This window comes from Heterodontus francisci, chromosome 1 (assembly GCF_036365525.1).
Source record: "Heterodontus francisci isolate sHetFra1 chromosome 1, sHetFra1.hap1, whole genome shotgun sequence".
NCBI classification, from domain to species: domain Eukaryota; kingdom Metazoa; phylum Chordata; class Chondrichthyes; order Heterodontiformes; family Heterodontidae; genus Heterodontus; species Heterodontus francisci.
The window spans coordinates 45078193-45101486 of NC_090371.1; the positions used below are offsets into that span (position 1 = coordinate 45078193).

The 23294-nt window shown below is 43.8% G+C and overlaps 1 protein-coding gene across 2 annotated transcripts in view; it reads right to left on the reverse strand.

Moving 5' to 3' along the window:
- pstpip2 (proline-serine-threonine phosphatase interacting protein 2) overlaps window positions 1-23294 on the reverse strand; it is a 172533-nt gene that overhangs the window by 119933 nt on the left and 29306 nt on the right. For both annotated transcript variants that reach the window (XM_068029907.1, XM_068029917.1), the window contains exon 2: window positions 8311-8411. In XM_068029907.1, the coding sequence (XP_067886008.1) occupies window positions 8311-8411 (101 nt within the window). The remainder of the gene's footprint in view (window positions 1-8310; window positions 8412-23294) is intronic.

Sequence of the window (23294 nt, forward strand, 5' to 3'; positions counted from 1 at the left end):
TATCAACACTTCCCAACCTCTCACCATTTAAGAAACACTGTCTGTTTATTTCTACCAAAATGGATAACTTCATACTCATCCACATCATATTCCATCTGCCATGTTCCTGCTCATTCGCTTAACCTGTCCAAGTCCCCTTGAAGCCTCTTTGCATCCTCCTCACAACTTACATTCCCACCTAGTTTTGTGTCATCAGCAAATCTGGAAATATTACATTTGGTCCCCACATTCAAATTATTTATATAGATTGTGAACAGCTGTGGTCCCAGCACTGATCCTTGTGGTACCCCACTCGTAACAGCCTGCCATCCTGAGAATGACCCGTTTATTCCTACTCTTTACTTTCTGTCTGTTAACGAATTCTCAATCCATACCCCCAATCCCACGTGCTCTAATTTTGTTAACTAACCTCCCGTGTGGGACCCTAACAAAAGCCTTCTGAAAATCCAAATACACAGCATCCACTGGTTCTCCTTCATCTATGCTGCAAGTAACGTCCTCAAAAAAAATCCACCAGGTTTGTCAAACATGATTTTCCTTTTATAAATCCATGTTGGCTCTGCCCAATCATATATTTATTTTCGAAGTGTCTTGTTATCACATCCTTTATAATAGATTCGAACATTTTTCCTATTACTGACATCTAACTAACAGGTCTGTAGAACAAAGAACAGTACAGCACAGGAACAGGCCATTCGGCCCTCCAAGCCTGCGATGATTTTGATGCCTGCCGAAACTAACACCTTCTGCACTTCCGGGGCCCATATCCCTCTATTCCCTTCCTATTCATATATTTGTCAAGATGTTTCTTAAACGTCGCTATCGTATCTGCTTCCACCACCTCCCCTGGCAGCAAGTTCCAGGCACTCACCACCCTCTGTGTAAAAAACTTGCCTCGCACATCCCCTCTATACTTTACCCCTCTTACCTTAAACCTATGTCCCCTAGTAACTGACTCTTCCACCCTGGGAAAAAGCTTCTGACTATCCACTCTGTCCATGCCGCTCATAACTTTGTAAACCTCTATCATGTCGCCCCTCCACCTCCGTCGTTCCAGTGAAAAAAGTCTGTAGTTCCCTGTTTTCTCTCTCCCTCCTTTCTTAAATAGTGGGGTTACATTTGCTATTTCCAGTCTGCAGGAACCTTTCCAGAATCTACAGAATTTTGATTCTCTCTTGTTAGAGATGGTAATGGTCTGGCACTTGTGTGCTACAAATGCTACTTGCCACTTATCAGCCCAAGCCTGAATGTTGGCCAGGTCTTGCTGCATGTGGGGCGGACTGCTTCAGTATCTAAGGAGTTGAAAATGGTACTGAACACTGTGCAATCATCACTGAGCATTCCCACTTCTGTAGTAGTAAGCCTGAGGATTGGAAGTATTTTAGAAACCAGTAAAGGGTGACCAAAAAAGTGATAAAAAGGAGGGGGGAGAAAAAAGAACATGAGAGTAAACTAGCTACGAATATAAAAACAGATTGTAAGAACTTTTACAAGTATGTAAAGAGGAGGAGAGTAGCTAAAATAAAATAAAAGCAAAATACTGCGGATGCTGGAAATCTGAAATAAAAACAAGAAATGCTGGAATCACTCAGCAGGTCTGGCAGCATCTGTGGAAAGAGAAGCAGAGTTAACCTTTCGGGTCAGTGACCCTTCATCGGAACTGACAAATATTAGAAAAGTCACAGGTTATAAGCAAGTGAGGTGGGGGTGGGGCAAGCTAAAGTAAACATTGGTCCCTTGAGGCAGGGGCAGGAGAAATTATCATGGGGAATGAGGAAACAGCAGAGATGTAAAACAAATATTTTGGGCTGGATTTTCCAATCGCACAGTGGCAAGATCAGGAGCAGGCACGATTTGAAAATTCCACTCCCGGATGGCTTGTCAGTCTTCTGAAGCCTCCAGAACACAATGCATTTTTCAAAGTGAAGGCCGTGGAGGGGGAAGCGGGCAACCCGCAAGCCTCCAATTAACCGCCCATTAAGCTCCTTGAAGAGCTTGTTAACGGGCTGCGGAGCAACAGGAAGAAATTTGCAATGCTGAGAATGGGAACAGCGAACAGTCTGGGGCACATTCGTGCACAGCGATTTCTATTGTTGCTGCTAATTTATTAAACTTTTGAGAAGAAAGGAAAATTATTACTGAGGTTCTCAAGCAGTGGAACAAAGTTGCCATCACTTGAGCAGAGGGGGTCAATAAAATGACTGACCATTTGGACACTTGTTTGGTCCATGAGACTGCTGACCCTCTGCTTCATTCTGCAAGGCAAGGGCAAGCCCAGTCATGGCTGCCATGTGCCTTTGAGATTTGGCCTCCAGGGTCAATTTTTGTGTCCAGGCAGTGCCCGGTGCTACTAATCGGGTGCTGAGCTCGCCTTCAACTCAATTAGGGACTTTGCATATAAAAATAGCGTTGCATTCAAGATGCAGACACAGTGCTGGGACTCAAATGTTCTGGGCATCAGGTTTCCAATCCCAGATTGGCAGAGACATAGACACAAAATATTTTGTGTCTGTCTTCACTGCAAAAGTCACAAATTATAGACCAGAAATAAAGGGTAACCAAGGGCTAATAAGAGTGAGAAACTTATGGTAATTAATATCTGCAGAGAAAAAGTATCGGAGAAACGTAAGGGACTACATCCTAGGGATCTAAAAGAGGTAGCTGCAGAGATAATGGATGCACTGGTTATGATTTTCCAAAATTTTTGAGATTCTATAATGGTCCCAGTGGATTGGAAGCTAACAAATCTAACTCTGCTATTCAAGAAAGGAGAGAGAGAGAAAACTGGGGACTACAGGCCAGTTAGCCTGACATCAGTCATCAGGAAATTGCTGGAATCTATTATTAGATTTTCTAATGTACTTAGAAAATTATAGTATGATCAGACAATGTCAACAGGGTTTTATGAAAGGGAAATCATGTTTGATGAATTTATTAGTGTTTTTTGAGGATGTAATTAGTAGGGTAAATAAAGGGGAGCCAGTAGATGTAGTATACTTGGACTTCCAAAAGGCATTCGATAGTGCCACACAAAAAGATAATACACAAGATGAGGTGTCATGCAGGCCCCCACCTGCCAATCATGAGGCAAATATATTTCGCCACATGGACATTAAATTTTAAAATTGTTGCTGGGAAGAAAAGGAGGCCTATTACAAGGGGTTGCCAAGCCCCTGACTGGAGAGACATTTTTTGCATACTAGCAGACAGTGTTGGACCAAAGGAACCAGTTCCTGTTCCCCAATACACAGAAGAGACCTGGTCAAACCAGTTGGTCACATTACCACCTGCTAGCCAACTAGGGCCATTTTAAATTGGAGAAAGTGAAGGCAGAAACCTCCTGACTCCTAGATTGAGAACATCTCTCTGTCTGCTCTCATCTTTCTCACCAGCTTTGGAATCCATTGGTGACACAGAAACCCCAAGAGAGAAAAGTCTCCTACAGTGAACAAGGTTTAAGAAGTATACTGGGCCCCAGCAAAAAGCAAGAATTACCTACAAGCGAGAACTACCTACAATCAAGGGCTCGACAGCGAGCTCGAAGCACAGTAACAAACCCTCTTCAGAGATTGCCTCAAACCTCTCCCCTATTTTTCTTCTGCTCTTTTCTGTCTCTATCTGCATGTGCATATCGCGTATGCATGCTAGCGTGGGGCGCGGCGTGTATCCATAGGCGTTAACCGAATTAGAGTTTTTAGTTTAAGTTTTAATAAATTTCACTTTTCTTCTTTAAACCCAAGAAAGCCTGTTTGTGCTCATTTCTCTGCCTTATAATTGGAAAGTGGTGAACAAAGATTCACCAAGGGGGAGCACAAAATACGGTGCATTTAAAAATAAATCTTGTTACAGTAAGACCAGGTGAAGGCTGAAAGGGATCCTTAGACACCTTTTTCACCTGGCTATAACATGAGGGCACATGGAGATGGGAATAAGACATTAGCATGATAGAGGATTGGTTAATGGACAGGAAGCAGAGAGGAACGATAACTGGGGCAATTGGCAGGCCGTAACTGTTGGAATGCAGCAAGGTTCAGTGCTGGGGCTTCAGCTTTTTACAATTGTTATGACCAGGTGAGAAAAGGGGTCAGGCTCCCCTTTCACCCCTTCTCTGGTTTGATGGCAACAGGGTTTTTTTTTGGTTTTTTGTTTAAACACAGTGATTTAACTTATCACCTCAGTGAGCACTTGCTGCTGTTCCTCGAATATAATTTCAAATGAAGCAATCAGACAGGTTTTCTTGAGTTTAAAGAAGGAATATCAGTGTAAACCAATGAGAAATTACAAGATACGACACGCACGCGCACAGAGTTGGGTGGTTGGAGTAGAGGCCGTAATAAATGTAATTTAAACACTGAAGCTTAGTCTCAGAGTCCTTAGTTGAGATTGTAGTTCTGAAGTCCTCGCTGGGCCACATGCACAATTCAGTCTTGCTTTTCAGGTTCTGGAAGGTAGAAGAGGGGCTTTATCCTTGTTCCCTAGTTGCTGGCTGTGTTGGGCTGTAGGTTTGAGGCTTAGTAGTTGCAGCTGAGGCTTCTCTGGGACTTTACTACAGAGAGAGAGAGAGATGCTCCCTTGCTGGATTTCAGTTACAGTCTGCATTTGAGTCACCATTCACAAATCTCCAGAGTGGCCCAAGGAGTCACATGATATGACCACCTCTTTGTGTTTGATGAGAATCTTCTGGAATGCTCTGAAATTCAAGGCTCCCCCTCAAGCTGCCCAGACATACTTGGTAGTGGGGGGGAGGGGGGGGGGGGTTGGCTCTTTCAAAGTCAATGGGTATCGATGGCTTTTGATGACCAACATTGACAAGGCTATCTCAGATAATTGAATCAGAGAGCACCCAATTGTTCTGGCTAGGCTGAGTCAATCACGTCTGTCTCCAGCCTAATCCTTTGGTTTTTTCATATGCAAATTGGGCATGCCCATCTTGGCCGCTAGCTGTTCTGTTTTAAATGTTATTTGTTATAATTTCCAGTAAAAGTCTCAGGTAAAGTTCCACACAATAAAATTTATATTTCCATTTGGCATGTGGGGTTTTCATCACACAATCTATATAAATTCTTTAGACGTAGAGATCGAGGGTAATATATCTAAGTTTGCTGATGACGCAAAGCTATGTGAGGAAGCCATAAAGAGGCTGCAAAGAGATATAGACAGGTTAAGTGAATGGGCAACACGGTAGCAGATTGAGTATAATGTGGTAAAATGTGAGGTTATTCACTTTGGTAGTAAAAATAGAAAAGCAGAATATTTTATAAAAGGTGTGAAAATGTTGATGTTCAAAGAAACTTGAGTGTACCTGTACAAGGAACACAGAAATTTAACATGCAGGTACAGCAAGCAATTAGGAAGGCACATGGCTTTATGCAAGGGGATTGGAGTACAAGAATAAGGAAGTCTTGCTATAATTGTACAGGGCTTTGGCGAGACCACATCTGTGTGCCGTTTTGATTTCCATATTTAGGGAAAGATATACTTACATTGGGGTAGTACAGCAAAGGTTCAATAGATTGGTTCCTGGGATGAGAGGATTGTCCTATGATGAGAGGCTGAGTAAATTAGCTCTATATTCTCTGGAGTTTCGAAGAATGATAGGTGATCTCATTGAAACACATGATTCTGAAGGGGCCTGACAGAGTAGACACAGAAATTGTTTCCCCTGACTGGGGAATCTAGAGTTTCAGGATAAGGTGGGGGGGGGGGGGGGGGGGGGGGGGGGGTTGTGGGGGGCAGGGCCCATCATTTAGGATTGAGTTGAGGGTTGTAAATCTTTGGAATTCCCTAGCCCACTGGATTGTGGATGCTGCATCCTGGAATATATTTAAGTCTGAGAGACAATTTTTGGAGTATCAGGAAATCAAGGGATTTGGGAGTGGGCAGGAAAGTGGAATTGAAGTAGATGATCAGCCATGGTCATATTGAATTGCAGAGCAGGCTTGAGGGGCCATATGGACTACTCCATCCTTATGCTCTTACGTGATTGATGAAGCAGCTGAAGATGGTTGGGCCTAGGACACTACCCTGAGAAACTCCTGCAGTGATGTCCTGGGGCTTAGAGAATTGGCCTCCAACACCCACACCATCTTCTTTTGTGGTAGGTATGATGCCAACCAGTGGAGAGTTTTCCCCCTGATTTCTATTGACTTCAATTTTGTTAAGCCTCCTTGATGTCACACTCGGTCAAATGCTGGCTTGATATCAAAGGGATGGTACAAGACAAAAGGAGATGGCAATGCTTTAATCTTTCTTGCTTTCCATACTATCACAGAACTTTCCTTCTGTTCTTCCCCACCCCCACCCGCCCACTTTCCCTACCTCCATACTTGCTTAAAACCTGGACATCTCGGTTTTCAATTCTGAAACATTAACACTGTTGCTCTCATCACAGATGCTGCCATGACCAGCTGAGTATTTCCAGCATTTTCTGTTTTTTCAGCTTGTGCACATTTTCAACTCCTGGAATAGCCATCAGCAATCAGCTCTATCATTTCCATCGAATGCACAGCCTGTTTTCTGCTGACTAATGTTCATTGGTCAGGAGATGCTATGCCTGGTCACATACAGATTCTCTCTCCTCATTTCCTGCAGGCAGTGACTTGCACTGGAGCCTGATGGCATCAGCACCCACAACTCTGCTGGTACCTCATCCATGTGGCCATTCTGCATGGGTGAACCTAGAGACTGAACATCTGCAGAATATTTGATCAGGAGACGATCACAGCTGAGCCTGACCCCATCTTTCATCTGTGAGCACTCATCTAGCTAAAAGGATACGGAAGCGAAATGCAGTGCCCCTATTGCTGCTCCAGCTGAGACCATGTGAATCAGCAGAGACCAGGCCTCAAGCAGAAGGCCAGCATATACAAAACTACATGTTTGTAGACATCAGGTAAGAACTGAAATGTGATGCAATCCACCATCAAATTATAGACATTTACAGAATAGAAGGGGCCATATAGCTCAATGTGTCTGTGCTAGAACTATGCTGGTTTAGGGAAGAGTGCAATTCCAGACCAATTCCACTGCCCTGCTGTCTCTTAAGTAGCCCTCACATCTTCCACTTCAAATATTTATCAGCTCTTCCTTTAGAAGATACAATAGTCTTTGTCTCAAAACCTTTCACTACCTCAGGACATCCTAAAGTGCTTCACAATGAAATACTTTTGCAGTATAATGACAAAGCTTTCCATATAACAACTCACTGCATAATGAAGTTTCCCCATTTCTTCCCTCACTCTCAGTGAGGATTTTAAATAAATGACACCTCACTGACCCCCTCAACCAAGTAAATATGTTTTCTTTATTTAACCCATTGAGACCATTCATAGTTTTAAAAACCTGTAGCAAACATTCTCTTAGTCTTCTATGCTGAAGTGAAAATAGCTTCTAAGATGTCAACATCAGATCAGTAGTAACACTTCTCAAGGGCAATTAGGGATGGGCAGTAAATGCTGTCCTAGCCAGCGACACCCACATCCCATGACCTAATAAAAAAAGCTCACCTCAGAGATGAAAAAGTTAGGGGGTACAAATCTCACTTTAGTGACTTGATCACAAAAATCTAGGCTGACACTTCAGTGCAGTACTGACGTTTTCCTAAGCAGGCCATTAATGTGCTATTGGGATCATATGGATCTCACAGAACAACAATTTGCATATATTCATGAGGGTCCCGGCCAAGTCAGAAGAGCACCTCAGCCGCTTTCAAGAAAATACAAACATATGAATTAGGGGCAGGAGTAGGCCACTCGACCCTTTGAGCTGCTCCGCCATTCACTAAGTTCATGGCTGAACTGATTACTCCACATTTCCACCTACCCCCTTATCAAGAACCTATCTACCTCTGCCTTAAAAATATTCAAAGACTCTATTTCCACCACCTTTTGAGGAAGAGAATTCCAAAGACTCACGACCATCTGAGAGAAAACATTTCTCCTCATCTCTGTCTTAAATGGGTGACCCCTTATTTTCAAACAGTAACCCCTTGTTCTAGATTCTCCCACAAGGAGAAACATCCTTTCCATATCCACCCTGTCAAGAACCCCCAGGATCTTATATGTTTCCATCAAGGGCCCCGTTTAATATAGTGGTGAGTGGGAATCGAGCAGGAACAGGCGGTAAGCCTTTGCACAGCCATTTACCTCCATGCCCACCCTACTCCAACAGGGTGAGCTGGTTAAAATTCTATCCAAAGTCTCACCCTCACTGTGTCCAGTGTACCCCTGCCCACACCATCAAGTGTCTTTGTAAATCCTTGACTCGGCTGCAAAACTCAAGAAATTGTAAATCTCAATAAAATTCTCATACCTCTGTTTGATAAAATCTTCTAACTCTTTGCAGGTTTTTCGCCCATCGTTCATGTGCTGGATCAGATTATCATAGCCAATGGTGCTGGTTATGTCTGTGCTCTGGAAGAAGAAAGAAATTTGAATAACGTGAGTTGGAAAAGATACTGGCAGCTAACATTAAAGGGAATCTCAAAGTTTTCTATCGACATTTAATAATAAAAGGGTGGAAAAATGAAGAGTGGGGCCAATTAGGGACCATAAAGGGGATTTACACATGGAGGCAGAGGGTGTAGCAGAGGTATTGAATGAATACCTTGCACCTGTCAAGGAAGAAGATGCAACCTAGGCAATGATGAAAGAGGAGGCAATTCAGAAGGGTTTAAAATTGATGAACAAGATATATTAGATAAGCTGTCTGTACTTAAAGCAAATAAAGCACCAGGACCGGATGAGATGCATCCAAGGATAGTGAGGGTGGAAATCGCAGAGGCACTGGCCATAATTTTTTCAATCTTCCTTAGACTCAGGGGTGGTGCCAGAGGACTGGAAAATTGCAAACGTTACGCTCTTGTTCAAAAAAGGGTGTAAAGATAAGCCGAGCAACTACAGGCCAGTCACTTTAACTTCAGTGGTGGAGAAACTTATCAAAAAAAAATTCGGGACAAAATTAATAGTCTCATGGACAAATGATGGTTAATTAAGGAAAGCCAGCATGAATTTCTTAAGGGAAAATCATGTTTAACTAATTTGCTGGAGTTTTTTTGAGGAGGTAACAGAGGGGTGATGAGGGCAATGCTGTTGTTGTGGTGTACATGGACATTCAAACAGTGTTTGATACAGTGCCACACAACAGACTTGTAAGCAAGGTTATAGGTCATGGAATAAAAGGGACGGTAGCAACACAGAAATGGAATTGGCTGAGTGACAGGAAACAAAGAGTAGTGGTTAATGGATGTTTTTCGGGCTGAAGGAAGGTTTGTAGTGGAGTTCCCCAGGCTTCATTGATAAGGCCCTTGCTTTTCCTGATATATATTAATGACCTAGACCTTGGTGAATAGGGCACAATTTCAAAGTTTGCAGATGATACGAAACTTGGAAGCATTGTGAACTGTGAGAGGATAATGTAGAACTCCAAGGATACTTAGTGCCATTCCCCTGCCTTCTCCCCGTAACCCTGCATATTCTTCCTTTTTCAGATAAGCATTTAAACGGAAATTAGACTGGTCCATAGACAAGTTGGTGGAATGGGCAGACAGGTGGCAGATGAAATTCAATGCTGAGAAATGTGAAGTGATTCATTTTGGTCGGAAGAACATGGAGACACCATATAAAATAAAAGGGTACAATTCTTAAGGGGGGGTGCAGGAGCAGAGGGACCTGGGTGTATATGTGCATAAAGTCATTGAAGGTGGCAGAGCAGGTTGAGAAAGTGATTAATAAAGCATACAGTATCCTTGGCTTTATTAATGGGGCACAGCGTTCAAGAGCAAGGAAGTTCTATTGAACTTGATAAGACACTAGCTCGGCCTCAGATGGAGTATTGTGCCCAGTTCTGGGTGCCACATTTTAGGAAAGACGCAAGGGCATTGGAGAGAGTACAGAAAAGATCCACGAGAATGAGGAACTTCAGTTATGAAGACAGAGTGGAGAAGTTGGAACTATTTTTCTTGGAGAAGATTGAGAGATGATTTGAGAACTTAGCAGATACTTGAACTGTAATCCTTCAAAATTCTCTCCATTCAGAAACTGTTTCTTTAGGTTGGGAAATTGCACATTACTCTGCTATTTAAGAAAGGTGCAAGAGAGAGAGAAAACATAGAATATACATACCAATTAGCCGAACATCTTTTGTCGGGAAAATCTATAATAGTCCAGTGACGTTACTACGCCACAGCCTCCCCTTATGGTATGGTAAGAGGTTTTGAAGAGGTGGCTAAGGCAGTGGACAGGGGATTGTCTATGGATATTATTTATATGGACTTCCAGAACGCATTCAATAAAGTCCCTCATAAGAGACTGTGAGCTAAAGTTGAAGCTCATGGAATTGAGGGAAAATCACAGACCGGGTTAGGAAACTGGCTGAGCAGCAGAGACAGAGAAAAAAAAGTAGGATAATGGGAAAATACACTTAACATGTAGGATATGACTAGTGTTATCATACAGTGACTAGCGGTGACCTGTGTTGGGGCTCAACTATTCATTGTATTTATTTCAGAATATTGAGTGGCACATATCCAAATCTGCCAATGTCACAAGGATAAGCAGCATTGTAAGCAGCATAGATGGAAGCATAATATTACAAAGCGAGTAAATGTGCAAGAACATGGCAGATGGAATATAATGTGGAAAACTATGAGGTTATCCACTTTGGTAGGAGGAACAGATGTGCAGAATATTTCTTAAATGGGAAGAGATTAGAAAGTGTAGATGTACAAAGGGACCTGGGTGTCCTGGTCAATATGTCACTGAAAGCTAACATGCAGGTGCAGCAAGCAATTAAGAAGGCAAATGGTATGTTAGCCTATATCGCAAGAGGATTTAGGTACAGGAGTAGCGAAGTCTTGCTTCAATTGTATAGAACCTTGGTTAGACTGCACCTGGAGTACAGTATGCAGTTTTGGTCCCCTTACCTTAGGAAAGATATTATTGCTATTGAGAGAGTGCAACGAAGGTTCACCAGACTTGTTCCTGGGATGGCGGGACTGTCCTCAGTAGAGAGACTGGGGAAACTGGGTCTGTATTCTCTAGAATTTCAAAGAATGAGAGGTGATCTCATTGAAATCTACAAAATACTTAAAAGGGTAGATGCAGGTAAGATGGTTGGGGAGTCTAAAACCAGGGGACACAATTTCAAACTAAGGGGGAAGCCACTGAGGACAGAGATGAGGAGAAATTTATTTACTCAGAGGGTTGTGAATCTTTGGAATTCTCTACCCCAGAGGGCTGTGGAAGCTCAGTCATTGAGTATGTTTAAAGCAGAGATTGACAGATTTCTAAATACAAATACATAAAGGGATATGGGGATAGTGTGGGAAAAAGGCATTGAAGTGGATGATATAATGGGGAACAAAGATTGCAGAACAATTAAACACATACTTCGGTTCTGTCTTCACAAAGGAGGACACAAAGGGCGGCACAGTGGCGCAGTGGTTAGCACCGCAGCCTCACAGCTCCAGTGACCCGGGTTCGATTCTGGGTACTGCCTGTGTGGAGTTTGCAAGTTCTCCCTGTGTCTGCGTGGGTTTCCTCCGGGTGCTCCAGTTTCCTCCGACAAGCCAAAAGACTTGCAGGTTGGTAGGTAAATTGGCCATTATAAATTGTCACTAGTATAGGTAGGTGGTAGGGAAATATAGGGACAGGTGGGGATGTTTGGTAGGAATATGGGAATAGTGTAGGATTAGTATAAGTGGGTGGTTGATGGTCGGCACAGACTCGGTGGGCCGAAGGGCCTGTTTCAATGCTGTATCTCTAATCTAATCTAAACAAATAACCTCCCAGAAATGTTTGGGAACCAAGGGTCTAATGAGAGGGAGAAACTGAAAGAAGTCAGTATTAGTTAAAAAAAAGTGCTAGGAAAATTAATGGAGTTAAAGGCTGACAAATCCCCAGGGCCTGATAATCTACATCCCTGAGTACTAAATGAAGTGGCCCTGAAAATAGTGGATGCATTGGTGGTCATCTTCCAAAATTCAATAGACTCTGGAGCAGTTTCTACAGATTGGAGGGTGGCAAATGTAACCCCACTATTTAAAAAAGGAGGGAGCGAAAAAACAGGGAATTACAGACCAGTCAGTCTTATATCAGTATTGGGGAAAATGCTAGTCTATTATAAAGGATGTAATAGCAGAACAACTAGAAAGCATAAACGGGATTGGACAAAGTCAGCATGGGTTTACGAAAGGGAGATCATGCTTAACAAACCTATTAGAGTTTTTTGAGGTTGTAACTAGTAGAATAGATAAGGGAGAACCAGTGGATGTGGTGTATTTGGATTTTCAGAAGGCTTTTGATAAGGTCCCACTGAAGAGGCGAGTGTGCAAAATTAAAGCACATGGGATTGGGGGTAATATACTGGCATGGATTGAGAATTGGTTGACAGACAGGAAACAGAGAGTAGGAATAAACAGGTCTTTTCCCAGGTGGCAGGCAGTGACCAGTGGGGTACCACAGGGATCAGTGCTTGGACCCCAGCTAGTCAGAATATATATTAATGACCTGGGTGAGGGAACTAAATGTAACATTTCCAAGTTTGCAGATGACACAAAGCTGGGGGAAATGTGAGCTGTGAGGAGGCTGCAAAGAGGCTCCAATGTGATTTGGACAAGTTGGGTGAGTGGGCAAATGCTTGGCAGATGCAGTATGTGGATTAATGTGAGGTTATCCACTTTGGTTGTAAAACAGAAAGGCAGATTATCTGAATGGTGATAGGTTGGGAAAGGGGGGAGGTGCAACGAGACCTGGGTGTCCTTGTACACCAGTTGCTGAAAGCAAGCATTCAGGTGCAGCAAGCAGTTAGGAAGGAGAATGGTATGTTGGGCTTCATTGCAAGAGGATTTGAGTACAGGAGCAAGCATGTCTTACTGCAGTTATACAGGGCCTTGGTGAGACCACACCTGGAGCATTGTGTGCAGTGTTTGTCTCCTTATCTGAGGGAGGATGTTCTTGCCATTGAGGGAGTGCCAAGAAGATTTACTAGGCTGATTCCTGGGATGGCAGGATTGACGCATGAGGAGAGATTGGATCGACTAGGCCTATATTCAACAGAGTTTAGAAGAATGAGAGGGGATCTCACAGAAACCTATAAAATTCTAACAGGACTAGACAGGCTAGATGCAGGGCGGATGTTCCCGATGGCTGGGGAGTCCAGAGCCAGGGGTCACAGTCTCAGGATACAGGGTATGCCATTTAGAACCGAGATGAGGAGAAATTTCTTCACTCAGAGTGGTGAATCTGTGGAATTCTCTACTGCAGACGGCAGTGGAGGCCAAGTCGTTAAATATATTCAGGAAGGAGATAGATATATTTCTCAATGCCAAAGGGATTAAGGGATATGGGGAGAAAGCGGGAACAGGGTGCTGAATTAGACGATCAGCCATGATCTTTTTTGAATAGCGGAGCAGGCCCGAAGGGCCAAATGGCCTATTCCTGCTCCTATGTTCCTTTCTAAATGGGGAAAAGCTAGAAATAATGGAGGTCCAAAGAGAGTAAGAGCTCAATGTTCATAGATCATTAAAATGTCATAAACAGGTACAGAGAATAATCAGACAAGCTAATGGAGTACTAAGCTTTATATCTAGAGGACAAGAATGCAAGAAGATTTGTGTACGAACACTACCCATGTCTCTCTGCTCCTGCACCCCTTTAAAATTGTACCATTTAGTTCATTGTGTGTCTCTTCATTCTTCCTTCCAAATTGTATCACTGCACACTTTTCTGCATTATATTTCATGTAACATGAGCCTGCCCATTTCAGCAGTCTACGTCCTCCTGAAGTCAATTACCATTCTCCTCGATGGTTCCTACATTTCCCAGTTCTTACCATCTGCAAACTTTGAGATTATGCATTGTATACCCACTAATATAGATCAAAAAGAGCAGTGGTTCCAATGCCAAGCCCTGGGGAACATCATTGAATACCTCCTTCCAGCCTGAAAAACATCCATTCACCACTACTTTCTGCCTTCTGCCACTTAATCAATTTTGTATCCATGCTGCCACTGAGCCTTTAATCTCATGGGCTTTAATTTTTCAAGCAAGTCTATTGTGTGTTACATTCCAAACGCCTTTGAAAGTCCATAGATGCAACATCAAGCTTCATTAAACTTTTCCATTACTTAGTCAAAGAACTTGATCAAGTTGGTCAAACATAATTTTCTTGGCACAAATCCATGATGACTTTCATGTATTATTAGCACCTACTTTTCCAACTGCCAATTAAATTTTGTCCTGGATTGCTGGTTCCAAACATTTCCCTACCAGCGATGATAGGTGGATTGGCCTGTCGTTGCTGTGTTTATCCCTCCACTTTTTTTACACAGGGGTGTAACATTTGCCGTCCTCCAGTTCTCTGACACCAGCCCCCTATCTGAGGAGAATTGGAAGACTGTGGCCAGAGCCTCTGCATTTCCGACTCTTACTACCTTCAGTAACCTAGGATGCACCCCATCTGGGCTGGGTAACTTATCTACTTTGAGGACTGCCAACCTTTTAAGTACCTCCTCTTTATTTTTTATCCTAAACAGCATTACTACTGCCTCATCCTTTACTGCTACCCGGGCAGCATCCACTTCTCTAAAGAAGACAAATGCAAAGTGCTCATTTGGTTCCTCAGTCTTGCCCTTTATCTCCACAAGAATCTCTCATTTTTGGCCTCTAATCAGCTCCACCCTTCCTTTGAATACCGTTTTACTATTTATGGGTTCATGAGAGACTTTTAGGTTCCCTTTGACATTAGCCACTAACTTTTTTATTTTAAGATCTCATCTCTTCTGTACTTTCTATCTTCAGCTTGGTTCTCTATTATTGGCCATCTTTTGCAGGTGAGGATGATTGTCTTCCACAAGTCTGAAGATGGCTGTTGAGGCTGATTCAGGATCTACAGACTTTATTGCACTTCGGGCATTTGTTATCATGTGGGATGTCTGGTCGTATATTAGCAGTTTGGGTCATGGCTTGGTCTTTTCGGTGCTCCCACTTTTCCTCTTCATTTTGTCATTGTTGGGTCTCAAAATGCTGGGATCCTTCCCAAAGACTCTGCCTCCATCTGGTTCAGTCCAGGGTGATGGTCTCCCAGATGTTTATGTCAATGTTCCATTTCTTCATGCTGACTTCTTCTGAACTGCTCTGATGTGTTTGCCCTGACTGAGCTGGGAGAAGACGACCTGCCTTGGGAGCCTTGTTGTATCTGACATCCAAACTATATGACCAACCCAACGAAACTGATGGTGGATAATCATAGCCTCGATGTGGTGCCTGCTTGTGAGAGGACATTGATGTTGGTGCACCTGTCCTCCCACTTGATATGTAGAATCTTCCGCAGGCAGTGTTGATATAACTCCAGTGCTTTGAGATGCCTCTTGTACGTTGTGGGTTTAGGCCATCAAGAGGCACTGCTGACATGATTTTCACTGCCTGCCAACTACAAGAAAAATGTCGCGAACAACATCAACCTCTCTACATAAAGGCCTTCGACTCTGTAAATCGTGAGGCACTCTGGAAGATAGTGTTGAAGTATGGACGTCAGTGTGTCATCTATGGCACAGAAGGAGGCCACATTGGATTGCTCAGCAGAGCGATCCAATCCATTGCATTCTCCCGCTCTATCACCATAGCCCTCCAAAATTCAACACCATTCTTCTCCTGCTTCATGATGATATGTGAGCAGTGATGCTTACTTAGCAACAGATTTACTACATACCCCTTTGAGGTTAAGACAGCAGTTGAACAAGGTTGTGTCGTCGCCCCTCTTTCCTCGATCTTCCTAGCTGCCACGTTCCATCTGACTAGAGATGAGCTCCCTGCTGGAGTGCAGCTTATTCATGGTAAGCTATTTAATTTCGGGCATCTCCAATCAAAAACTAAGACCACCTCGACTTCAATCATTGAGCTCCAATACGCTGATTATGCTGCAGCAAGTGCTGTGCCGGAAACTGATCTTCAGAGAATGGTCGACGTATTTACTGAGGCATAGGAGAAGATGGGACTTGCATAACATTCAGAAGATCAAAGTTCTCCATCAGCAAGCTCCAAATCCACACAGCCCCGCCCCATTGATTAGGATTCATAACTTAGTTCACTCAGAGCGGGAAACAGCGAAAGAGGAGTAGGGCATCAAGAGCCCGGGCAGAGGTGGGGTGGAAAAAGAGAGAGAGGGGTAGAAGAGAGAGGGAGAGTTCACCGAGACAGCGGGAAACAGCGAGAGAGGAGTAGGGCTAACTGCTGCTGCCTGTCTGCCGGCCTTCAGAAAGAAAACTCCAGGTGTGGCATCACAGGGAAGCAAGTAGGTGATTGGCTAGTGGTGTGTTTTAGCTTTTTTTATGGTAATGTTTATTACTACCAATAAGGTTTATTAAGTATTAATAAGGTTTATTCACATTAGAAATGTTTATTAGAATTGGTAAAGGTTTATTAGCTGTAGCAAGGTTATTAACTAATAAATAAAGAATGGCAAAGAACAAAGAACAAAGAACAAAGAAAATTACAGCACAGGAACAGGCCCTTCGGCCCTCCAAGCCTGCGCCGATCCAGATCCTCTATCTAAACATGTCGCCTATTTTCTAAGGGTCTGTATCTCTTTGCTTCCTGCCCATTCATGTATCTGTCTAGATACATCTTAAAAGACGCTACCGTGCCCGCGTCTACCACCTCCGCTGGCAATGCGTTCCAGGCACCCACCACCCTCTGCGTAAAGAACTTTCCACGCATATCCCCCTTAAATTCCAGCGTGACAGAGCTGGAGGTAAGAGAGGAGGTGGAGTTGCACTATTGATTAGGGAGGACATCACAGCAGTACTTAGAGAGGATATCCCGTGGGGAATGTTCAGCGAGACCATATGGGTAGAACTTAGAAATAAGAAAGGGGTGATCACTTTGATGGGATTATACTATAGGCCCCCCCCAATAGTCAGAGGCAAGTGGAGGAGCATATATGTAGGGAAATCACAGATAGTTAGATGTTAGAGGTAGTTTCTTTACTCAGAGAGTAGTAGGGGCGTGGAACGCCCTGCCTGCAACAGTAGTAGACTCGCCAACCTTAAGGGCATTTAAGTGGTCATTGGATAGACATATGGATGAAATGGAATAGTGTAGGTCAGATGGTTTCACAGGTCGGCGCAACATCGAGGGCCGAAGGGCCTGTACTGCGCTGTAATGTTCTAATTCTAATTCTAAACTTTTCCCCTCTCACTTTGAACTCGTGACCCCTAGTAATTGAATCCCCCACTCTGGGAAAAAGCTTCTTGCTATCCACCCTGTCTATACCTCTCATGATTTTGTACACCTCAATCATGTCCCCCCTCAACCTCCGTCTTTCTAATGAAAATAATCCTAATCTGCTCAACCTCTCTTCATAGCTAGCACCCTCCATACCAGGCAACATCCTGGTGAACCTCCTCTGCACCTTCTCCAAAGCATCTACATCCTTTTGGTAATGTGGCGACCAGAACTGCACGCAGTATTCCAAATGTGGCTGAACCAAAGTCTTATACAACTGTAACATGACCTGCCAACCCTTGTACTCAATACCCCGTCCGATGAAGGAAAGCATGCCGTATGCCTTCTTGACCACTCTATTGACCTGCGTTGCCACCTTCAGGGAACAATGGACCTGAACACCCAAATCTCTCTGTACATCAATTTTCCCCAGGACTTTTCCATTTAATGTATAATTCACTCTTGAATTGGATCTTCCAAAATGCATCACCTCGCATTTGCCCTGATTGAACTCCATCTGCCATTTTTCTGCCCAACTCTCCAATCTATTTATATTCTGCTGTATTCTCTGACAGTCCCCTTCACTATCTGCTACTCCACCAATCTTAGTGTCGTCTGCAAACTTGCTAATCAGACCACCTATACTTTCCTCCAAATCATTTATGTATATCACAAACAACAGTGGTCCCAGCACGGATCCCTGTGGAACACCACTGGTCACACGTCTCCATTTTGAGGAACTCCCTTCCACTGCTACTCTCTGTCTCCTGTTGCCCAGCCAGTTCTTTATCCATCTAGCTAGTACACCCTGGACCCCATGCGACTTCACTTTCTCCATCAGCCTACCATGGGGAACCTTATCAAACGCCTTACTGAAGTCCATGTATATGACATCTACAGCCCTTCCCTCATCAATCAACTTTGTCACTTCCTCAAAGAATTCTATTAAGTTGGTAAGACATGACCTTCCCTGCACAAAACCATGTTGCCTATCACTGATAAGCCCATTTTCCTCCAAATGGGAATAGATCCTATCCCTCAGTATCTTTTCCAGCAGCTTCCCTACCACTGACGTCAGGCTCACCGGTCTATAATTACCTGGATTATCCCTGCTACCCTTCTTAAACAAGGGGACAACATTAGCAATTCTCCAGTCCTCCGGGACCTCACCCGTGTTTAAGGATGCTGCAAAGATATCTGTTAAGGCCCCAGCTATTTCCCCTCTCGCTTCCCTCAGTAACCTGGGATAGATCCCATCCGGACCTGGGGACCTGTCCACCTTAATGCCTTTTAGAATACCCAACACTTCCTCCCTCCTTATGCCGACTTGACCTAGAGTAATCAAACATCTGTTCCTAACCTCAACATCCGTCATGTCCCTCTCCTTGGTGAATACCGATGCAAAGTACTCATTTAGAATCTCACCCATTTTCCCTGACTCCACGCATAACTTTCCTCCTTTGTCCTTGAGTGGGCCAATCCTTTCTCTAGTTACCCTCTTGCTCCTTATACATGAATAAAAGGCTTTGGGATTTTCCTTAACCCTGTTTGCTAAAGATATTTCATGACCCCTTTTAGCTCTCTTAATTCCTCGTTTCAGATTGGTCCTACATTCCCGATATTCTTTCAAAGCTTCGTCTTTCTTCAGCCTCCTAGACCTTATGTATGCTTCCTTTTTCCTCTTAGCTAGTCTCACTATTTCACCTGTCATCCATGGTTCCCTAATCTTGCCATTTCTGTCCCTCATTTTCACAGGAACATGTCTCTCCTGCACACTAATCAACCTCTCTTTAAAAGCCTCCCACATATCACATGTGGATTTACCTTCAAACAGCTGCTCCCAATCTACATTCCCCAGCTCCTGCCGAATTTTGGTATAGTTGGCCTTCCCCCAATTTAGCACTCTTCCTTTGGGACCACTCTCGTCTTTGTCCATGAGTATTCTAAAACTTACGGAATTGTGATCACTATTCCCAAAGTAGTCCCCTACTGAAACTTCAACCACCTGGTCCGGCTCATTCCCCAACACCAGGTCCAGTATGGCCCCTTCCCGAGTTGGACTATTTACATACTGCTCTCGAAAACCCTCCTGGATGCTCCTTACAAATTCTGCTCCATCTAGACCTCTAACACTAAGTGAATCCCAGTCAATGTTGGGAAAATTAAAATCTCCTATCACCACCACCCTGTTGCTCCTACATCTTTCCATAATCTGTTTACATATTTGTACCTCTATCTCACGCTCGCTGTTGGGAGGCCTGTAGTACTGCCCCAACATTGTTACCGCACCCTTCCTATTTCTGAGTTCTGCCCATATTGCCTCACTGCTCGAGTCCTCCATAGTGCCCTCCTTCAGCACAGCTGTGATATCCTCTTTGACCAGTACTGCAACTCCTCCGCCCCTTTTACCTCCCTCTCTATCCCGCCTGAAGCATCGATATCCTGGGATATTTAGTTGCCAATCATGCCCTTCCCTCAACCAAGTCTCAGTAATAGCAATAACATCATACTCCCAGGTACTAATCCAGGCCCTAAGTTCATCTGCCTTACCTACTACACTTCTTGCATTAAAACAAATGCACCTCAGACCACCAGTCCCTTTGCGTTCATCATCTGCTCCCTGTCTATTCTTTTCCTTAGTCACGCTGACTTCATTATCTAGTTCCTTACAGGCTTTAGTTACTACCTCCTTACTGTCCACTGACCTCCTCATTTGGTTCCCATCCCCCTGCCACATTCGTTTAAACCCTCCCCAACAGCGTTAGCAAAAGCACCCCCAAGGACATTGGTTCCAGTCCGGCCCAGGTGGAGACCATCCAATTTGTAATAGTCCCACCTCCCCCAGAACCGGTCCAACCTCTAGAGTGCACATCCTGTGCTATGTGTCAACTCCAGGATGCTTCACGTAACCATATGTGCAGAAAGTGTTATCAGTTGCAACAGCTTGAGCTCTGGGTTTTGGAACTTGAGCAGCAGCTGGCATCACTGCGGTGCATCCATGAGGATGAGAGCTTTGAGGATAGCACATTTATAGATGTGGTCACCCCGTAGCTTAAGAGTATTCAGGGAGAGGGGGAATGGGTGACTGCCAGAAAGTCAAGAAGAAACAGGTAGGTAGTGCAGGAGACCCCTGACTTCGTCTCACTCTCCAACAGGTATTCAATTCTGAATACTGAGGAAGGTGGTGGTTCATCTGGGGAGTGCAGCCAGAGCCAAGGCCTTGGCACCATGGGTGGCTCAACTACATCGGGGTGGGGGGCAAAAGAAAGACTGGAAGAGTTATCGTGATAGGAAATTCAATAGTCAGGGGAACAGAGAGGCGTTTCTGTGGCCGCAGACGTGAATCCAGGATTGTGTGTTGCCTCCCTGGTGCCAGGGTCAAGAATGTCACTGAGCGGCTGCAGAGCATCCCGAGTAGGGAGGGTGAACAGCCAGCAGTCATGGTCCACATCGGAACCAATGACATAGATAGAACGAGAGATATGGTCTTGTGGAAAGAGTTTACTGAGCTAGGTAAGAAATTAGCAAGCAGAACCTCAAAAGTAGTAATCTCCAGATTACTCCCAGTGCTACATGCAAATGAGTACAGGAATAGAAGGATACGACAGATGAATGCGTGGTTGGAAAGATGGTGCAGGAGGGAGGGCTTTAGATTCTTGGGACATTGGGACTGGCTCTGGGGAGATGGGACCTGTACAGGTTGCATCTGAACAGAGCCGGGACTGAGTTCCTTGCAGGACATTTTGCTAGTGCTGTTGGGGAGGGTTTAATCTAGTTTGGCAAGGGAGATGGGGACCTGAGGAGAGACTCAGCTGGGGCAAAATCAGAAATTAAAATGGAAGACAGACAATTAATGGATGAGTCTGGAAGGTAGAGGAAACAAAATTTAGAAAATATAAGAGAGAGTTCGGCAGTGCTCAATGCAAATTGAGTATAGCAAATAAAGCAGATGAGCTGAGGGCACAGATAGACATGTACCAGTGTGATATCATAGTTATTCCAGAAACATGGCTTAAGGAGGGACAGGAATGGCAGTTCAACGTTCCCGGTTACCGGGTTTTCAAATACGATAGGGAGGGGGTAAGAAAGGAGAGGCAGTGGCAATTTTGGTAAAGGAAACAATTACATGTGTGAGGAGGGATGATATGTTGGAATGTTCATCAAATGAAGTCATATGGATTGAGCTAAGAAACAAAAAAAAGGAGCAATTACACTGCTGGGAGTGTACTATAGACCCCCAAACAAACAGTCAGAGGGAGATAGAAGAGTAGATATGTAGGTAAACTTCTGAGAAGTGCAAAAACAATAGGGCAGAAATAGTAGGAGATTTTAACTACCCAATATTAACAGGGATAGTTTTAGTGTGACAGGAATTGAGGGAGAAGAATTCTTGAGCTGCATTCAGAAGAACATTTTTGCCCAGTATGGAGCCATTCCGACATAAGGGGGCGCAGTTTCAGACTTACTTTTAGGAAATGGAGATGGGCAGGTGGAAGGAGTGGCAGTGGGAAAGCATCTTGGTGGTAATCATAATAATTCAATCAGTTATAACATAATTATGGAAAAGGACAAGGATATAATAGGAGTTGGAGTTCTCAATTGGGGCAAGGCCAATTTTACTAAGCTGAGGATTGATTTAGCAAAAGTGGACTGGAAATAGCTACTTGAAGGAAATCAGTGTCAGAACAGTGGGAGGCATTCAAAAGGAGAGATTCAAGGCGTTCAGAGTAAACATGTTCCCACAAAGAAAAAGGGTGAGACAGCCTAATCTAGAGCCCCATGGATGTCAAGTAGCTTACAGGATAAGATAAGGCAGGAAAGGAAAGCTTATGTCTGACACCGAGAACTCAATACTACAGGATGGGGGCCATGAATTTTGGGCGGCACAGTGGCGCAGTGGTTAGAACCGCAGCCTCACAGCTCCAGCGACCCAGGTTCAATTCTGGGTACTGCCTGTGTGGAGTTTGCAAGTTCTCCCTGTGTCTGCGTGGGTTTTCGCCGGGTACTCCGGTTTCCTCCCACCACCAAAGACTTGCAGTTGATAGGTAAATTGGCCATTATAAATTGCCCCTAGTAGAGGTAGGTGGTAGGGGAATATAGGGTCAGATGGGGATGTTGTAGAAATATGGGATTAGTGTAGGATTAGTATAAATGGGTGGTTAATGGTCGGCACAGTCTCAGTGGGCCGAAGGGCCTGTTTCGGTGCTGTATCTCTAAATAAAATAAAAAAATAAATGCCGAGAGTATAGGAAGTGGAGGGGTGAAATCAAAAAGGAAATTAAGATAAGAAAGGGCATTAAAGAATATTGACAAGCAAAATCAAGGTTAAACTAAAGCTGTTTTATCAATACATTAAGAGGAAGAGGATAACTAAGGTATGAGTAGGGCCCATAAAAGACTAAAAAGGTAACCTATGTGCAGGGACGGAAGATGTTCGTATGGTTCGTAATGAATACTTTGCGTCTGCCTTCATGAAAGAGGGGGACGATGCAGATATTGTAGTTAAGGAAGAGGGGTGTGAAGTATTGGATGTGATAAACATAGGGAGAGAGGAAGTATTAATGGGATTATCATCCTTGAAAGTTGATAAATCACCAGGGCCGGATGAAATGTCCCCAGTCTGTTAAAAGAAGCAAGAGAGGAAATAGCGGATGGTTTGACCATCACCTCACTGGATACAGGTGTGGTGCCGGAGGATTGAAGGACTGCTAATGTTGTACCTCTGTTTAAAAAAGGAGCGAGGGATAGACCGAATAATTACAAGCCTATCAGTCTAACCTCCGTCATGGGCAAATTATTGGAATCAATTCTGAGGGACAGGATAAACTATCACTTAGAAGGGCACGGATTAACCAAGGATAGTCAGCATGGATTTGTTAAGGGTAGATCTTGTTTGACCAACTTGATCGAATTTTTTGAAATAACAAGGAGGATAGAGGAGGGTAGTGAAGTTGATGTGGTCTACATGGATTTTAGCAAGGCTTTTGACAAGATCGCACATGGCAGATCGGTTAAAAAAATAAAAGCCAATGGGATCCAAGGAAACGTAGCAAGATGGATACAAAATTGGGT